Source organism: Thermobia domestica, chromosome 13 (genome assembly GCF_964235325.1).
Source record: "Thermobia domestica chromosome 13, izTheDome1.hap1.1, whole genome shotgun sequence".
Lineage (NCBI taxonomy): Eukaryota > Metazoa > Arthropoda > Insecta > Zygentoma > Lepismatidae > Thermobia > Thermobia domestica.
Window position 1 is genome coordinate 57,484,977 of NC_137466.1, and position 16,854 is coordinate 57,501,830.

At 37.2% G+C, this 16,854-nt stretch overlaps 1 protein-coding gene across 1 annotated transcript; it reads left to right on the forward strand.

Annotated features, from left to right (window-relative positions):
* The first annotated feature begins 1,965 nt into the window (after positions 1-1,965).
* Positions 1,966-6,755, forward strand: LOC145669198 (uncharacterized). Its single transcript, XM_081737522.1, has 2 exons — positions 1,966-2,092; positions 5,649-6,755. Exons 1-2 carry the CDS (start codon positions 2,030-2,032, stop codon positions 6,627-6,629), a joined length of 1,044 nt encoding a protein of 347 aa, XP_081593648.1. The 5' UTR covers positions 1,966-2,029; the 3' UTR covers positions 6,630-6,755.
* Positions 6,756-16,854: the final 10,099 nt, after the last annotated feature.

Here is a 16,854-nt window from a genome sequence, read left to right on the forward strand (position 1 = left end):
CAACTCAAAGACTTGCGATATTATTGAATTCAGTTGAAGGATTTTGGACGTTTTCACGCTCAGACGGAACACACCACTGAAATGGAAAACTTAAATAATTCAGAAAAGTTTTCTTCGGTTATAATGTTTATTTGACCTTAGTCGCAAATAACGAGAAACCAAAGTTAGTCGCCTCTCAGAGATATAATAACATCATCTTTGAACTCTTTTCCTTGCCTTTTGAAGTCGGTGCGGCAACACTTTTATTTTAGTTGTTTGATTCAGGTATGTTTTAATATGTAATATAATAATAATCACAACAATCATGAACACTATACGTGAATCATAACAATCATTCAAGAATATTATAACATAACACAATGGCGTCATCTCAGCCTTTGCTTGGGGGTGGGGGAGAAGACTCGCCGATATAAAGGGTTTCACGTTTTTCATTAGTGTATTCAAACGTAACCGATTACTCATCCTTTGATCTTTGAACACATTTTTTTTAATTGAAGATTTGAAAAGAAGTAACCAATCGTATAGTCCATAGTGTAAATAGCCCAAAATGATAAAGTTGTTGTACGAACTTTATTAAAAGCATAGAGCTCCTTCGTGGCTAAACGGTTATCGTACGCGCCTCTGGCGTGGGAGACCCGGGTTCGATTTCCGGCGGGACCTCACGTGGTTCGGATTTCATGTTAATCAGTAGGTCCACGTCTCATATAGCCTCGCAGCTGAACGGGACGTTAAACTCAAAATCAACTCAACTCTATTAAAAGCATTTATCAACGATTAAAGATATGCAAGTCATTACAGAGGGTAACTATATTTTAAGAGTAAATATGGTTTAAATCGGGGGCAAGGACGCCCATGTTGTGGTTTCTAAGGGAGGCAAAAGAAAGCATTTCAAATATAGTTTCAAATTTTGCTTTAACTATTTTTAAAATTCTATTGGGTTTTTGATACTCTGAAGTACAATTTCCTCTAGGGAACGAGCGCCCCACCTTGCCCTTCCCCTGATGGGCGCCCTTGATCGGGGTTAAAAGTGAGGGGAAACGCGGGGGACGCCGTCTCCCCACTTCCACAAAATATCTGTGGTGTCCCCCCAATTTCTAAAAAATACAATGGGCCAAGATAGGCACGGGTAACGGCGTGACGTCATGCATCCCGCTTCCTTTTCAGATCCACTTTTACCCCTGGTTTAAATATTGTTATAACACATCCTTCGTGTACCTATCGTGATACGAAAAGATTCAAATTACTTCTAGATGAAATAATTTTAAAAAAGCAGGGCATACATTTAATTTTCAACAAAAATTTAGAAAACAGGACGGAAAATTTTCCGAGACGAAACATGAAAGCTTTCGAGAGACGAGACGAGATTGAATACTTCGAAAATTGAAACGAAACGAGCTTTCTATAAAACTTAAAGACTAGACTAGAAATACAGTTTTCCCGTCTCGTCTCGCCTCGTCTCTTGGACAATGTTAGAGGGAAGCAATTATTAGAAATAATTCGTTCATCATCAACTATTGTAAATAGATGTCAATAGAACCTTGTATTCTTTCATAACTTATGGGGGCGCGGTGGCTCAGTGGTAGAGCGTTCACCTCCGGTGCTTGGGGTCCCTGGTTCGATCCCAGTTCTTGCCGTGTGTACTTTGTGGTGGACAAACACCGTGCTCGTGGCTTTTGTCGGGGTTCTCCCCTTCCCTCCCACCTTCTTCATTCCACCATTTCATTCATTTCTCATAATCACCGTCTTCTTTAGCCTAACCAGCATATGCGTGGGAAGTAAAACTCGAAGATTTCATTTCGTTTTTTCTTTCATAACTTACTGCAAATTTCAGCATTATTCAGACATCAAGTCATTGATGTTGAAGTACATTATAATTATCGAAGTCTACAATTATTACGGCTGTAGTTGAGAAATTAACAACAAAAGCTGAATTATTGTACAATAATGTTCATTATTTTGTTTCTAAGGTAATGTGTATAATTTAAAATTAGACTTTCTAATAAGATAATAGCAAAAAAAAAAAAAAGTTATGTTTTCTTTTCTAGAGTCACACAAATTGAGTATTCAATCTTTAATTGAGCACACTAATAAGGTAAGAATTAGGCATAATATATAAATAACAAATAAATATAATGAAATCGGTGGAGAATATCAAGTGAAAATTTATACCTCATATAGCCACAAACCAGAGAAGAGGCGTTAAAGTAGAACTATTTATTTATTTATTTATTTTAATTAATTAATTAATATATTTATTTATTTATTTATTTATAATTGGAACGTGTTATTTAGCAGGAAATCTCGGGTATACTATTTAACAGTATAAAGCAGTGTACCTTAGACTAGGTTTCTAAGGAATCCTTAGCTTGGTTTAACGGAATCCTTTTTTAAAAATGCTACTTAACTAAGGTAATTTGGGTATTTCTTTTATTGGTTCTGTCTATCGTTCTCATAATTTCATATTGATTTTTAATATTTCGTATTTCATTATTTTTTTTTTTTTCGTGAAACAATCATAAGTACATTATCGAACGAATTTAACCGAATTCATAAGATCTGGATGGAACTTGGCATGGTGATAGAACGTGTTTTGCTAAACAAGCTTCAGGTATATTATGGCGAGCAGATTTTTGGTTCATAACTTATAAGTAAGATTTTAAAAAAATCAAACAAAAGACGATTTCTTATGACTATGCATGCGTAAGTGTCACTAGTTTTTACTAACACATACAGGAAAAAGTGCGTAAGTTGCAAAAATTTTAATAAATATTTCCAGTTATAGAAATTTTAAAAAGTAGGGCCATTTCACCATATCTCATTGATTACTGAGGCCCAATCTGAAAGTGTCCTCATATCTTTGATTAGTAAGGACAAGTCCAAAATTATCCTGATAAGCTCGTCGCCTTGTAATTAAGGGGTCCTGGGTTCTATTCCCTGTGGGGACACAGGAAATATTTTGAAATCCTGTTAAAAGCGTTTTTTAACCATCAAAGTTTCGTTTTATAATGTAGCGGAAAATAGCGGAATTTCAGTAAGGGTAGCAGAAATTTGACGGAAAAATGAAATGAAATCTTTGAGTTTTACGTCCCACGGTTATGCCGGTTAGGCTAAAGGAGACGGTGATAATGAGAGATGAGTGAAATGGTGGAATGAAGAAAGTGGGAGGAAACGGGAGTACCCCGAGAAAACCCACGAGCACGGTGTTTGTCCACCACAAAGTTCACTTGGCGGGAAATTTGACGGAGTTTTCACGGGGCACAGTAGCAACTTTTCAATTTGGGAACCTGGCAACTCTGGTACCTATTTACTATGATAGTTGCTAAAGACAAAACATAAATCAATAAACATATCACGAACTGAGCAAAATAACATGATAGAGATAAATTCAAATTTGTACTTTTCGGGAAAATCAACTAAACTATTTTTTATGATGTTAGAAAGTACGATACTTGTTGCCAATTGATCCAGTTCATAGTTTTTTTTTTTAAATTCTGCTGGAATAGATTATAATATGATGGACAACATTGTATCCGTGGGTTTTCTCGGGGTTCTCCCGTTTCCTCTCACTTTATCATTCCACCAGATCTTCCATCATCATTCACTTAGCCTAAAGGACATAATCCTGGGACGTGAAAGTGAAAGATTTCATTCTCATTTCTTTCATACACCAACTTTTCCGTATTGTTCCAGGTGGTGGACTCGTGCTATATTAATAGCAATGTGTTCAGTAATAACAATAAAAAAGACAAAAATATAAAATAATTAAACATTTTCGAAATCAACATTTATTGTATTATAGATTCTTAACGCATTTCTTTTTTTTTTTTTTTTTAATTAGCTCTACCTAGTTTAAAGTTGCTTTGTTAGTAACATTTTCTCACTATTGGTAATTAGCGAGCTGTTTGTATGTATTTTAAGGAACGGAAATTGTTAATATAAAAGATATGAATCCATAGTGATAGCTAGACAGCACTTTCTCTTACTAAAAATAAAAAGCTTGGGCCTCCTACATAGAATACAGGAACACTAACACTTTAGCCAGAAATGTCTACAGACCGTTTTAAAGTTGTAAATTGCGCCCATGAGATTTTTGAATCGGGGGAGCAATTTTCGTTGAAAATGGTACTTTGATGCTTTTAAAAACGGAGAAGTTGAATAAAATTTAGTCTACGAACAAAGTTTTGTCACAACCAATTATTTCTTCCTCTGTTACTTTTTAGGGGGGTTAATAGTAAATTTTGGAGTCTACGAAGCAAGTTATCTTGGTTTCGTCGCAATCAATTCCTGTTTCCTTTTCTTGGGGGAGCAAATGGTAAATTTTTGAGTCTACCGAGCAAGTTATCTTGGTTTAATCACAACCAAATCCTGTTTCTTCTGCTACTCTTTGGAGGAGTGCATGGTGAATTTTGGAGTCTACGAAGCAAGTTATCTTGGTTTTGTCGCAATCAATTCCTGTTTCCTTTTCTTGGGGGGGCAAATGGTAAATTTTGGAGTCTACAGAGCAAGTTATCTTTATTTTGTCACAATCAATTCCTCTTTCCTCTGCTTTTTTTTTTTTAGGTAAGATGAATAGTAAATTTTGGAGTCTGTGAAGTAAATTATTTTGGTTTAATCACAACCAACTCCTGTTTCTTCTGCTACTCTTTGGAGGAGTGAATGGTAAATTTTGGAGTTTACGAAGCAAGTTATCTTGGTTTTGTCGCAACTAATTCATGTTTCCTCTGCAATTTTTTGGATGGGGAAGATGGGGGTGAATGATAAATTTTGAGGAAATGGGCGTCTCTATATCCAAGTGAGACGAAAGTAGCTTTATTAGAAATATGAAGAATTAGCTAAATAATTGTATCACAAAATTTTTACAAATGAGTCAGAATGTTCTATGGGCCTTAACACTTTTGTCTTGTCTCCTTGGAGAGCTAATTTGTCATTTAAAACAAGAATTTTAGGAAAATGTTTCAAAAAGGATAAAAAGTTTGCGATCTTGGGCAATAATTACTTTTTGGATAGGGCGCACAAAATTTTTGACGGCCCCTAAATTGAGTTTTCGTATTTTATACGGATTGAGCACATCATACTGAGTTAACTGATAGTTTGAGTTTGGCTACACTATATGTAGTTCTCCAGATATAATTCGTACAAGAAAATTTCTGAGTGAAATATATTGGATCTTTTGATCAAAGAACACTTTTGAGCATATGTTAATACCAGCGTACTTAATTTTTAAAGTGGTATTAATTACGTATTGACTTAATGGGAGAAAATACACATTACCTTTTAAGCAATTGGAGTTTCTTAATATTTTATTTACGCCCTGGAAGAGAAAGTGAAAGACGGTTGCTTATGTGATTTCAGTGTAATAAAAGTTTCAGCTTCGAGACACAATACAGTACACAATTCACTGGAATTTTACTTCTTGAATCTATTTTGAACTAATGTCTGATGTGAGAGGAACACAATAGAAGACCTTGAGGACCATAGTTTGAGAAACACTGAGCTAAATTATTCATATCATATTTTGAATAGTAGAAACGAATTAATAAGACTATTTGTAGTGGAATTCTGAACACTCTCTGTTTGTTTATTTTGCTTTTAGTGTCTTGCTTCTGTTTATAATTTTCTTTCTTTCTTGTTTTATTGTGTATTTTCAGATACGGTCAGATCCCGAAATAAATGTGAGGACAACAGCAACATGTCTCGTTTGCTCGGAATTTATAAAATATTCAGTAGCAACATGCGCAAATGATCATACAATTTGTCTAAAATGTAGAGATAAATGTACTGCTTGTCCGAAATGCGACGCACAATTTTGTCTCGCAAGGGACGTCGACAGAGACAATGGAGTCTTTCCTGTGTCTCCCCCACGCCGTCTCAGGAGAGATGTCATGGTATGTCCAGCTAGAGCGTCTAGTAAAATGACCCCTTCCAACGCTATCAACAGCATTATTTCTAGTACTACAATTACTACTAGTGGTGATAGAACCACCAAAACTAATAGTAACAACAACACCAGCGAAAGTCGCGTGGAACGTGAAGAATCCAGCTACCTCCGAAGATACAGATGCCCAGTGGAGACATGCGGAGAACTTGTTTTGGAGGCTGACATTCAAGAGCACTTTGAACGAGTGCATCACGCAAGTGTAACACAGAAATACCTCAAAGACGAACCTCCATTTTGTAACAAAATCTCGTGGGAGATGAAACGAAACAAGCACGAGCTTGATGAATATATTTCCGTCTGTAATGTGTCGCTATGGGGATGCTTTATTTTGCGTGAGAAGCGATTCCTCTTTCCGCGTGTACTTTATTATGTCTTACAGTATGTTGGCACAAAAGAGGAAGCTAATAGCTTTCACTATGATATGACAATTCGTGAAGAAGGTGGCAAGTTTGATTGCTGTTCTGCTACAGGTAGTGTTGAACCTCTGGATTTATCTTTTCGGGAATTGAAAGAGAGAGGAAATTTCATTATGTTCAAAAATGATGGTTTCAACAACAAAGGCAAGATTATAATTACTGTAACCATAATGTTAATTAAGGGTAAAAAGTATGAAGAATCCAAGGCTTTACGTTTGCTGGCATCCCAAGAAAACATTGCTGAGAAGAAAAATACATCTTTCATTGTAACCTAGCTGCATTGCTTTTCAACATAACAGATACGTTCGATTTCCAACTTGTAATTCATTTATTTAAGTCTTCGTTTTGCTGTTCTGTAAATTTTAAATGTAATTAAATATGTTTTAGAACTTATGACAAAACTTTTTTTTTTTTTAACAAATAAGTATTTTCAAGTCAATGTTTACCAACATTTCTTAACTGAAGACACACTTGGCTGAATGCTGATGACGTCACGACACACACAGGTATGTATATACATTAACCCAGCAAATAAATACGAGGATACGTGGAACGCCGCCCATACATTAAATTCATACTGTGAATCAATTTAACAACACAGATGGACAGGACTTAAATGTAAATTCATTTCGCAGTCTCAACTTCCGAAAACCTTATTCGTAATTTCTCTGTATGCAAAATCATTTCAAATGGTAAGCTCTAACATTGCTAGTGGTGTCTGAAATCGAGCACTAATGACAAACCTACTTTACAATACTCTACGCTCTGAATTCATATGACTGTTTTTAATTAACTGCCCACTGTATTATGTTCCCACATTAAGGTATATTTCTGTCACTCTTTTATTATTTTTAAGGTGGATCACTAGGTGTTCTCGGTGCTATGCTAAACATAGCTTGAATAGTGCGGCGTTGGCAGGTAGTGTCGAGTGTTTACTGGTGCCAGATAATAAAGGAAGTAATCATGGAATTCTGCTTGGATACTTACTGGAGAAATTAGTTTTCGACCCTTACCGCAATTCACAGCTAACTTCCACTTCTCGAACTGCAACGCTAGAATCCAGGAATTAAAGGTACAAATTTGGCAACAACGCATTATGGCGCTCTGCGCAAGTTTTTTTTTTTCAAATCTATTTCCTTAAATGTAAATTAATATTTAAATAAAATGTGAAACATAACACGAAAAACGGTCAAAAAATACATTTATTTTGTAATAAGGTCGTTACTTTTAAAGTACTTTATACATTGAAATAAACATTTCATAAAACTGAGCAGTTCAAGTAAGATCTAACAGTAAATGCCATCTTGTGTACTCATTGTAAAACGAGTCAAATATTTTGTTTTATTTGTTACATTTTTCGATATCATGAGACACAAACAAATGAAGCAGTGTCTTGTGCTGTAGCTGAAACAATACTCTATCTTATAGTGCAATATTTATAATATGTAACGTTTCATTGCGCAGTAGTTAAGGGAATGAGCTAAAATATGTACTGACTTCCAGGTGGTGATCCACCTTACTATCTTATATACAAGGTTGCGTCATAAATCTTGCAATATGCTTGTACACAACGTAACTATTTATTACGGTACAATGAAAGCAGGTTAACGCTCTCCATGTTGGGGTGTATGCAGCCATTTTCCTCTAAATTCCTCGATTCCACATCTTGTCCGTAGAAGCAAAGAAATCAGTCACTATTCTTTCCACCTCCTGCTGATTCGTGAACGATCATGGTTTTACAAACTGATCACGGACCGAAAAAGGTAGCCAACCGAAGAGGCAAGGTAAAAACATACGTATATGCTGCGTGTGGCATCAGTTCGATGCCATTGAGTTTCTATATTTTTGTTTGGTTTTCGAGCCGAGTATGGTTTTGTGTCATCCTGTTGCAGCAGGCCACACTCTCTGTTCATTAATGCTGGATTTTTTTTTTTTTTTTTTAAGCGTAATGCACCTTGCTCCAACTGCTTGGAATAAAGGTCGTTATCGACGATGCGAGTGTTAGGAATGAACTCTAAGTGAATTACCTTCTCGTAGTTCCACTACACAGAGTGCATGATTATGTTAGAAACGGCTTTGTTTGACGACTTGTTTTAGAAGTTGGCTCATGCTCAACCGTTGCTTTTGCACAGTTGGATTTCGAAAAAAATACCCACCTTTCGTCGCATGTGACAGTTCGTCTAAAGAAACGGACAACACGCAAATTTTACAGTATTTTTCGGCGCGCCTCCACTCTCTTCTGTGGATGAGCTTGGGTTAAACACACATGTGGCAGATCCTCATAGGTATCCCGAGTTCGTGAAGGTGAAGGATTAAAGTATACTGTGATATGCTGAATTGGCTTTCGCAATCGTCGTGTGTTAGTGGATGGATTTTCCTCAATGTCGTGTCGTATTACTTCATAATCTCTAACCTTTGGATTGGAAAACCTTGGCTGATCTTCGACTTTTGTACAGCGGGGGACACTTCTAAATGGTACACCTTAGCCGTAAATCTCCATATGGCTGTACCATTTAGAAGTGTCCCCCGCTGTACAACCGGCACGAAAATTCTGAAACCCAAGAGTTATTGTGTTTCGGTTCACTGCACCTTTCTCTTTCGCATGATAAAATGTTTTGAGTTGCAGCCGCAGCATTGTGCCCAAGTTCAAGTTCATATTGTAACATTTCAAGGATCAGACGTTGTTGATAACTTATTTTAACTGTATCTAAAAACTGACTGAAGATACTGACAGAGTGGTGGTTTCCATGTTAAATAGTTTGCCACCCACACTATGTCTTGGGCTAGTCAGTGATGCTAGTTTGAGGGAAATTTCCCATGGCGTATGGAGATTTAGCAAAGAATTTTTTAAGGAGGAAGAAAGGGAGATTTTATGAATATGAGACAAAATGTAGGGAAATTTGGCTTTTCAACAAATGTTATGTTACTAAGCAGTGCGACAGTAGGACAAAAGACGACGACATTCTTTCCTGAATCAAATACACAAAGTGACAAACTTTTTCCCCCACAAGCCTTCTGCGGCCTGGCTTGAGGATATCATTATACTAGACAACATTGAAGTAATAACAGATCAAAACCACAAATGCATGTTGTAGAGATTTGGGCACCGCATAATAATCCATATATACCCAATAATGCACTCTTTAAACAACTATATATATATATATATATATATTCAGATGGTGATCAGAAAAATGGAAACACCTGTAGTTGGCAACACGTTAGATGTATGGGTTGGCAGTGGTGTCGTGGCACCCGCAGCGCCGGACCGCTGGTGGTGGTGTGTTAGGTCGGTCTTCATACTACGTCAGGCGCAGTGGAACAGCAGTGTCCAATGGCTGCAACAGACAGAGGTAGTGTAAAATGGGAGACCTCTCAGATTTTCAAAGAGGGCAAATTGTTGGTGCGCGGTTATGTGGAGTGAGTGTGACGGCAGTGGCCACTGTGTTAGGTGTATCGCGTGGGACAGTGTCGACGGTGATGACGGCATACACAACACACGGGAAAACCACATCGGGGAAGCGGAACAGTGGGCGGAAGAAAATCATGAGTGACAGGTCACGCCGGGTATTAAAGCGCATTCTCACGCAGAACCGTCGTGCTACTGCGGAGCAAGTGACGGAGGAACTCAATCAGCACCTCCCCCACCCTGTTTCGACAATCACAGTCCGCCGCGAATTACATGACATGAACTTACGGGGTCGTGTTGCACGGGCCAAACCGCTCATCAGGGACCATAACGCTTTCGCACGCCGCAAATGGTGCCGCGACCATGCAACTTGGACCGCTGAGGACTGGAAACGTGTGAAATGGTCGGATAAGTCATCCTTCACCCTATTCCCAACCACGGGCCGTGTTTATGTGTGGAGAACGCCCAAAGAAGCTTATGATCTGCAGTGTCTCCGCTCAACTGTGAAACATGGTGGCGGCTCGGTGATGCTGTGGGCCGCCATATCATGGTTTTCATTGGGTCATGTGGTCACACTTAGCGGACGAATCATTGCCAACGATTATGTCGAAATTTTAGGAGACCACTTGCATCCTATGGTCCGGATGTTGTTCCCGGACAATGACGCCATCTTCCAGGATGATAATGCACCCATTCACACAGCTGGTGTTGTTGCAGCGTGGTTTGAGGAACATCGGGATGAAGTTCAACACCTCCCCTGGTCCGCCCAATCCCCAGATCTCAACATAATTGAACATCTGTCGTCCGTCTTGGAAACACGACTCCGGCGACGATTTACACCTCCATCCTCTCTCACAGAACTGGCCGATGCCCTGCACGAGGAATGGTGTAAAATTCCATTTGCTACCATTCACGACCTCTATTCCACGTCGCATCAAGGCTGTTCTGAAGGCGAAAGGTGGCCTGGCACCATATTAATCTGGTAAGTTGCAATTTCGTTCAGGTGTTTCCATTTTTCTGATCACCATCTATATATATATATATATATATATATATATATATATATATATATATATATGTGTGTGTGTGTGTGTGTGTGTGTGTGTGAAAAGGAAGATTTTAACTTGATGACCTATTTGACCTTGTGCTTACGGTTGATCACGTGTACACAGCAGGCCTGTATCTAGGAGGTCTAAGGGGGCCGGGACCCCTAAAATTTCGCTGGGTCTCCTAAAATTTTCACGGTAGGCTTGCAAATGAACTATAATATGGTTGGATCAGCCCCTTCCTAACTTCAGATGGGCCTCCTACATTTTTGGGCAGGCTACCGGCAAGATAAGACAAAAAGTATAGACCAACTTGGGTGCACACATTTTTCGTTTCGGAGTTATAGTTTGCCGAAAACGTGAAAAAATGAACTTTAAAGGTCCATAGCTCCAAAACAATGGGGCCTACCGTAGTCGGGTCAAGACTTTACTTAGGGACTATTATGTGGTCTATAAAAAAAATACATGCTTCAGAATCCTGCAGTACTTCTGCAACAGTTTTTATAGAGGTAGTTAGTGAGTACTTTAGATAATATGCCCGTAACCAAACTGCCTTTACAAAAATCTTTGCGTGAGTACCTTAGGATTCTGAAACATGTATTTTTGGATAGAGCATATATTAGTTCCTAAGTAAAGTCTTACCCGAGTACGGTAGGTCCCATAGTTTAGGAGCTATGGACATTTAAAGTTCATTTTTTCATGTTTTCGGCAGCCTATAACTCCGAAAGGAAGCATTTGTGCACCCAGGTTGGTCTATACTTTTCGTCTTATTTTGGTGTCAGGAATCACCTCCCAAACGTTGTTGGTGTTGTTTTGAAACACCCTGTATATTGTAGTTCGACAATCCCAAGCAATATTAAATGTGTCAAGGAAAGTAGATAAGTTCATACTAAACTATTATATCATTAAAACATAGAACTCAATACCTATCAAAGGTTTTGCAAATACAAAAGATTCAATCAATGATGTGCAAAAATAATGTACACAAAGCACAGAAATAGATGGTAGTAAAAAAGTTGATTTATTTAAATAACAAATACCTGTAGGTTTGTCAAAATTTGCACAAAATTTTAACGACCTAGTAAGATATAAATAGCGGCTTTACAATGCTAAATACAAAATGGAATAGTAAGACCAAGTAAATTTGATAAGATGTTTTTTTTTAATGTCTTGCAGGTATATTTTCTCATTCCTGTATATTAATTTTTGAAATGCTACTTCCGTAATGAATATATTTTCATATTACTACTAATTTATGGGTTGGTTGCTGAAGGAGTTTGTTCAGAATTCTGAAGCACCCATGTGAAATTCAAGACGACTGTGGAGTTGTGTTAGGTGATAGCTTAGACGAATTTCTGCTAGTCTAGTGGCTAGTAAATGTGTGTTTAATTTACGTGGTTCAGGGTCAGATTGAGGGGCGTTATTCAGAGAGGAAAATTGCCCCCACTGAGTTTCATAAGTGCATATTTTTAACCGATTGTGCACTAATATAGTAGTTAAAAAAACGTAAAACTCATGTCAGTAAAACATCTTGATCTCTCCATGCCAAAATCTGGAAAGAAGCTACTGATATACACTGAACCTTTTAAAGATATTATATCAGTGATTGATAGACCACCAGGCATAACATGCACAGAATTTCATCAATTAGGGAAGAATCTATCTTGAAGAATCGTATCATTTCAGGTGTTTGTATACCCATCTTAATATAGTGATTTTACATATCTTGCTCAACGGGGGAAGGGATTAAAATCTGGAAACTTTTCTTTGATTTCGCCACTGCGACCCCAGTATAGTTAGATAAGTTGTAAATGATTTCCTTCCCTTCGTTTTACTCATAAAGTCACGTAAAGTCCATCCGTATATGGAAAACACTCTCTTTCTGTCAGTCGTACTAGCTGCAAAAGTTGCCCTACCTACCGAACGCATTCCAATGAATCTTGGCAAATGTGATGTATAGCCTAGGACGTGTAGCATTTTTTGAACTATTTTCTATATAGGTATTCGATCATTCGGAATAATTTCTCAACTTTCTCCCAAACGTATGAATTTTGACACATGTGTATTATGTCATTTAAAAGTCTGATTCATTTTAGAGACAAGAGTCTAAGTTAATTTCGGGATGAGTAAGTCTCCAAAGTGAAATTCTACATTTTTTTAAAGCATCCTTGTGATTTTCAAAGAGTGAAAGCACTTTCTGAAAACGACAATAAACATTATTGTTACAATCAATAGTAACAAAACAAAAGAGTAATAGTTCTGATCTAACACGGGATGTACTTGAACCTGAACCCACAAAGTGGGGGTGATGTATATATTTCCTGAAAGCTTGCGTCAAGGTAAGATCAAAACCGGTTACCAAAATTGGGGAGGTCTCAAGCATTCCGCTTGAGGGCAGCACGTTATTCATTTTTATGTCTTAAAGTCCGTTTCAACCCCTAAAAATCTGAAACGGTGGGACAAATATGTAAACAGAAAAACATATCTTTCCTCATTTCAAAAGTATAACGTATCAAAATAAAATAAATTGTCCCAGGGTCCCCTGCAGGGTGCCAGACGGGGTACAACTCAAAATTTTTAAATGGAAAGGGGGTCAACATGCATATCGTATGAAAGTTGGTGTTAATTAGAAGAAGATAAATCAAGTCGCGACTCTATAATAAGCCTGTGCAAAATAGCGGTGGGTCTAAATATCAACACAATCTTCATTGCAAAGTCTATCGGCACTCGTATGAATCTGAAACGGTGGAATAGGTGTAGAAACAAAAACACTGATATGTCATTATTTGAAAAGTATAATGATTCAAAGTTTAAAAAAATGTTCCAGGGTCCCTCGCAGGGTCCCAGTCGGGGTCCAACTCAAAATGTTGAAATGGAAAGGGGTTCAAGTTGAGTATCGTATGAAAGCTTATGTTAAGGGAAAGACTCTTGATGAAAAAGAAAACAAGCATCGACTCTTGATGAAAAAGTCTATTGCCACTCCTATGAATCTGAAGCGGTGAGACAGGTGCAAAAACAGAACAAAACAAAACAAAAACTAGAATGTATCAAAGGAAATGACTCGTGCCATTTTGCAATGCTTATCGACAGTCGAGACTTGTCCAATGTCCAATTCTGTATCATTTAACACGAGCTTTCACATGATGTGCTTATTTACCCCCCTTGGCACTTGAAACTATTGAGTTGGAACCCGTCTGGGATCCTGCGGTTGAAACTGGGATATTTTTTTTCCTTTGATACATTCTATTTTTCTTTTTACACCTGTTACACGCCTATATATCTGTATGTATAGTACTATGGAGCACATACAGATCTACTGGATACATTGTTCGTATATGTAAATAGTGAACTATAGTATGAATGGAACAAATAAACTGAAATTACACTGACAGTGATGTTCAATCCTAGAGGACTTATTCGACAACCTGTATACAGACAAGTAGTAAGAAATACGTATGTCCAGCAACGTGACAGTATTGACTTGGTACGTGCATACCTGAAGCAAGAGTCATCATTATTGTTAGGATTTTTTAATGAGCACCTATTTCTTTCTTTGTAATCCTTTCTCTATATAGAGCTCCCTTGTAACTATGTAGATCACGTACTCCCCTTTGGCGCGGGAAACCTTGATTCAGTTCTCATGTGGTTCAAATTCCACCATACGCTCTATTTCCACGTCTTATATAGCCTTATTGCAGAACGGGACGCAAATCCAAATCCGAACCCAAATTATTTCCGTATAGTAATATAAGTAATATGTGGTATCATTTTAGTTACACGTCCTACAATTTTCACGAACTGCAGTGCATTTCAAAATATTACATGCATCATTATACTCGCATGTTTTACACATACAAAGTTCGTTCTAAAAGTATCCGAACTGTTCGCACGGGAATCGGTCGAGGTCCGGGTAAGTGGCGCCAGGTAGCAATGGGATCTTATCTTCGAAACAAGGCCTCGCTCAGTTGCCTATGAGTAATGTGTGAGGTACTATGCCCGAAACAAAGTTGCGTCGAGAATTTGTATTTGCTAGATTTTATGACAATATGGAGCGCACTTTGGAACAGCGCTACGCTGTAAAATTTTGTGTTAAATTGACAAAAATAAATAAATAAATAAATAAAATAAAAAAGAACTTTACGGATGCTAACCTTGCTATGGGAGACTTACGGTGAGGAAGTGATATCCCGCACAGAACTTGGCACACGGCATTCAAGGAAGGATGGGGGGTAGTCCAGGAGGCCCACCTACAAAATAACATGTTTCTAGACCACAGCTATTTCTGCTTATTTTCTTCTAAGGTAAATATTTGCCGGAGGTTATTGACCTAATTGAGACCTAACTACATTATATAATTATATGGTTAATTCTAAGACTTAGATATATTGATGCACTTTGGGAGAGGTACACTCATGTCTAAAATGATTGTCGCATGTCTATAAATATGTTGTAGGAATATAATTTGATAACGATTTCGCCCGGTATTTCTTATAATGTTAATATGTTTAAAATGGGCAAAGACATGTATGTGGTAAATTTCATGTCAAAATAGCAGTAAATAAGATCAATATAACGAAAAAATATTTTATTGTCCATTTAGCAAAATTTTGGTTTACTCATTCTAATTTTTTATTTATAATTCTTTTCCTATGAAATTTACCACAAATATACATCTCCCGTATATACACATAGTAACAATATTAAAAGTACCCTGCAAAATCGTTATCAAATTGTATTCCCACATAAGACAGTTATAGATATGCGACAATCATTTTGGAAATGACTGTACACATGACCATTCTTTAAATTTGAGAAATGTGATAAACAAAATTATAGTATGAGGCGCGAAGTTTATATGATGTACTGAGCAGGACCGTATACAGGGTCTAGGGAGGCCGGTCACCCCCTAAATTTTTGCTGACCTACTAAAAATTTTCACGGTAGGCTTGCAAATGAACTATAATATGGTGATGAACTACAATATGGCTGGATCGCCCCCTCTAACTTCAGCCGGGCCTCCGTACATTTTTGGGCTGCCTACGGGCCTTACTTAGGTCTCAATTAGGTCAATAACCTCCGGCAATTGTTTGCCTTAGAAGAAAATAAGCAGAAGTAGATGTGGTCTAGAAACGTGTTATTTGGTAACTCCCGAACTTAAGAAGTACTGCAACAAATTTTGACAGGAAACATTAAAGAAAATGAATTCCTGTACACTACACTACCATATATTCATATAACGTGTCAAACTTCATCAAGGTAAATAACATCTTCCACGTGGTACAACGTATTGCTTACGTTTATATTTTGGTATTTCTTTTACCCATAGGCGGGCATAATCAAGACCAATGAAATGTATATTACGTAAATTCAGTTTGACAATTCTCAAATTTAAGCAATGTGATCCCAAGTACTCCTTCCAAAGCTTAAGAGGAATGCATCAATGTACTAATTTCATGAACCCATATAAGATAATAAAATCCCATCAAGGGTCAATAACTGACTACGTGACCTTACTAATATTTGACAATGATTTACCCAAAGAATGGGATAAGCTGAACCATCCAATTTTCTACAATGATACATATTCATATTCTAAGAACAATGACCAATTTTTGATTTGACAATTTCCAAAATTTTGTACCAAATTTAAGATTGGTGCACAAGTATACCTGTGTTTTACGAAAAGTAATAAGCCTGTACTCATATAAGGTAATGAAGCCGTATCAAATAAGATAAAATAGGTGAATAACCTTCGAAATTTGAATATTTGGCCATTTTTATACTCAAAAGAGGAAACAAGATAGACATCAAATTTTACAATGGGTAATAGAGAACGTTTACCGAATTTTGTTATTTAGTAATTCTCAAATTTAAGAAATGGTCCTATGTACTCCAACAAAATTTAAACAGGGAGCATGAAAGTATACATGTACTGTAAAGGAAATGAACCCATGTACGTGCTCATATAACGTGTTAAGCCCCTATCAAAAGTGGGTCAATCACTTCCGAAATTAACATTTTTGACAATTTTTTACCCATGAAAAG

Coding starts and splice junctions, on each gene's coding strand:
- LOC145669198 (XM_081737522.1), top strand. CDS start 2,030: ATGTTTTCTTTTCTAGAGTCACACAAATTGAGTATTCAATCTTTAATT. Junction 2,093..5,648: donor TAATTGAGCACACTAATAAG/GTAAGAATTAGG, acceptor GTGTATTTTCAG/ATACGGTCAGATCCCGAAAT.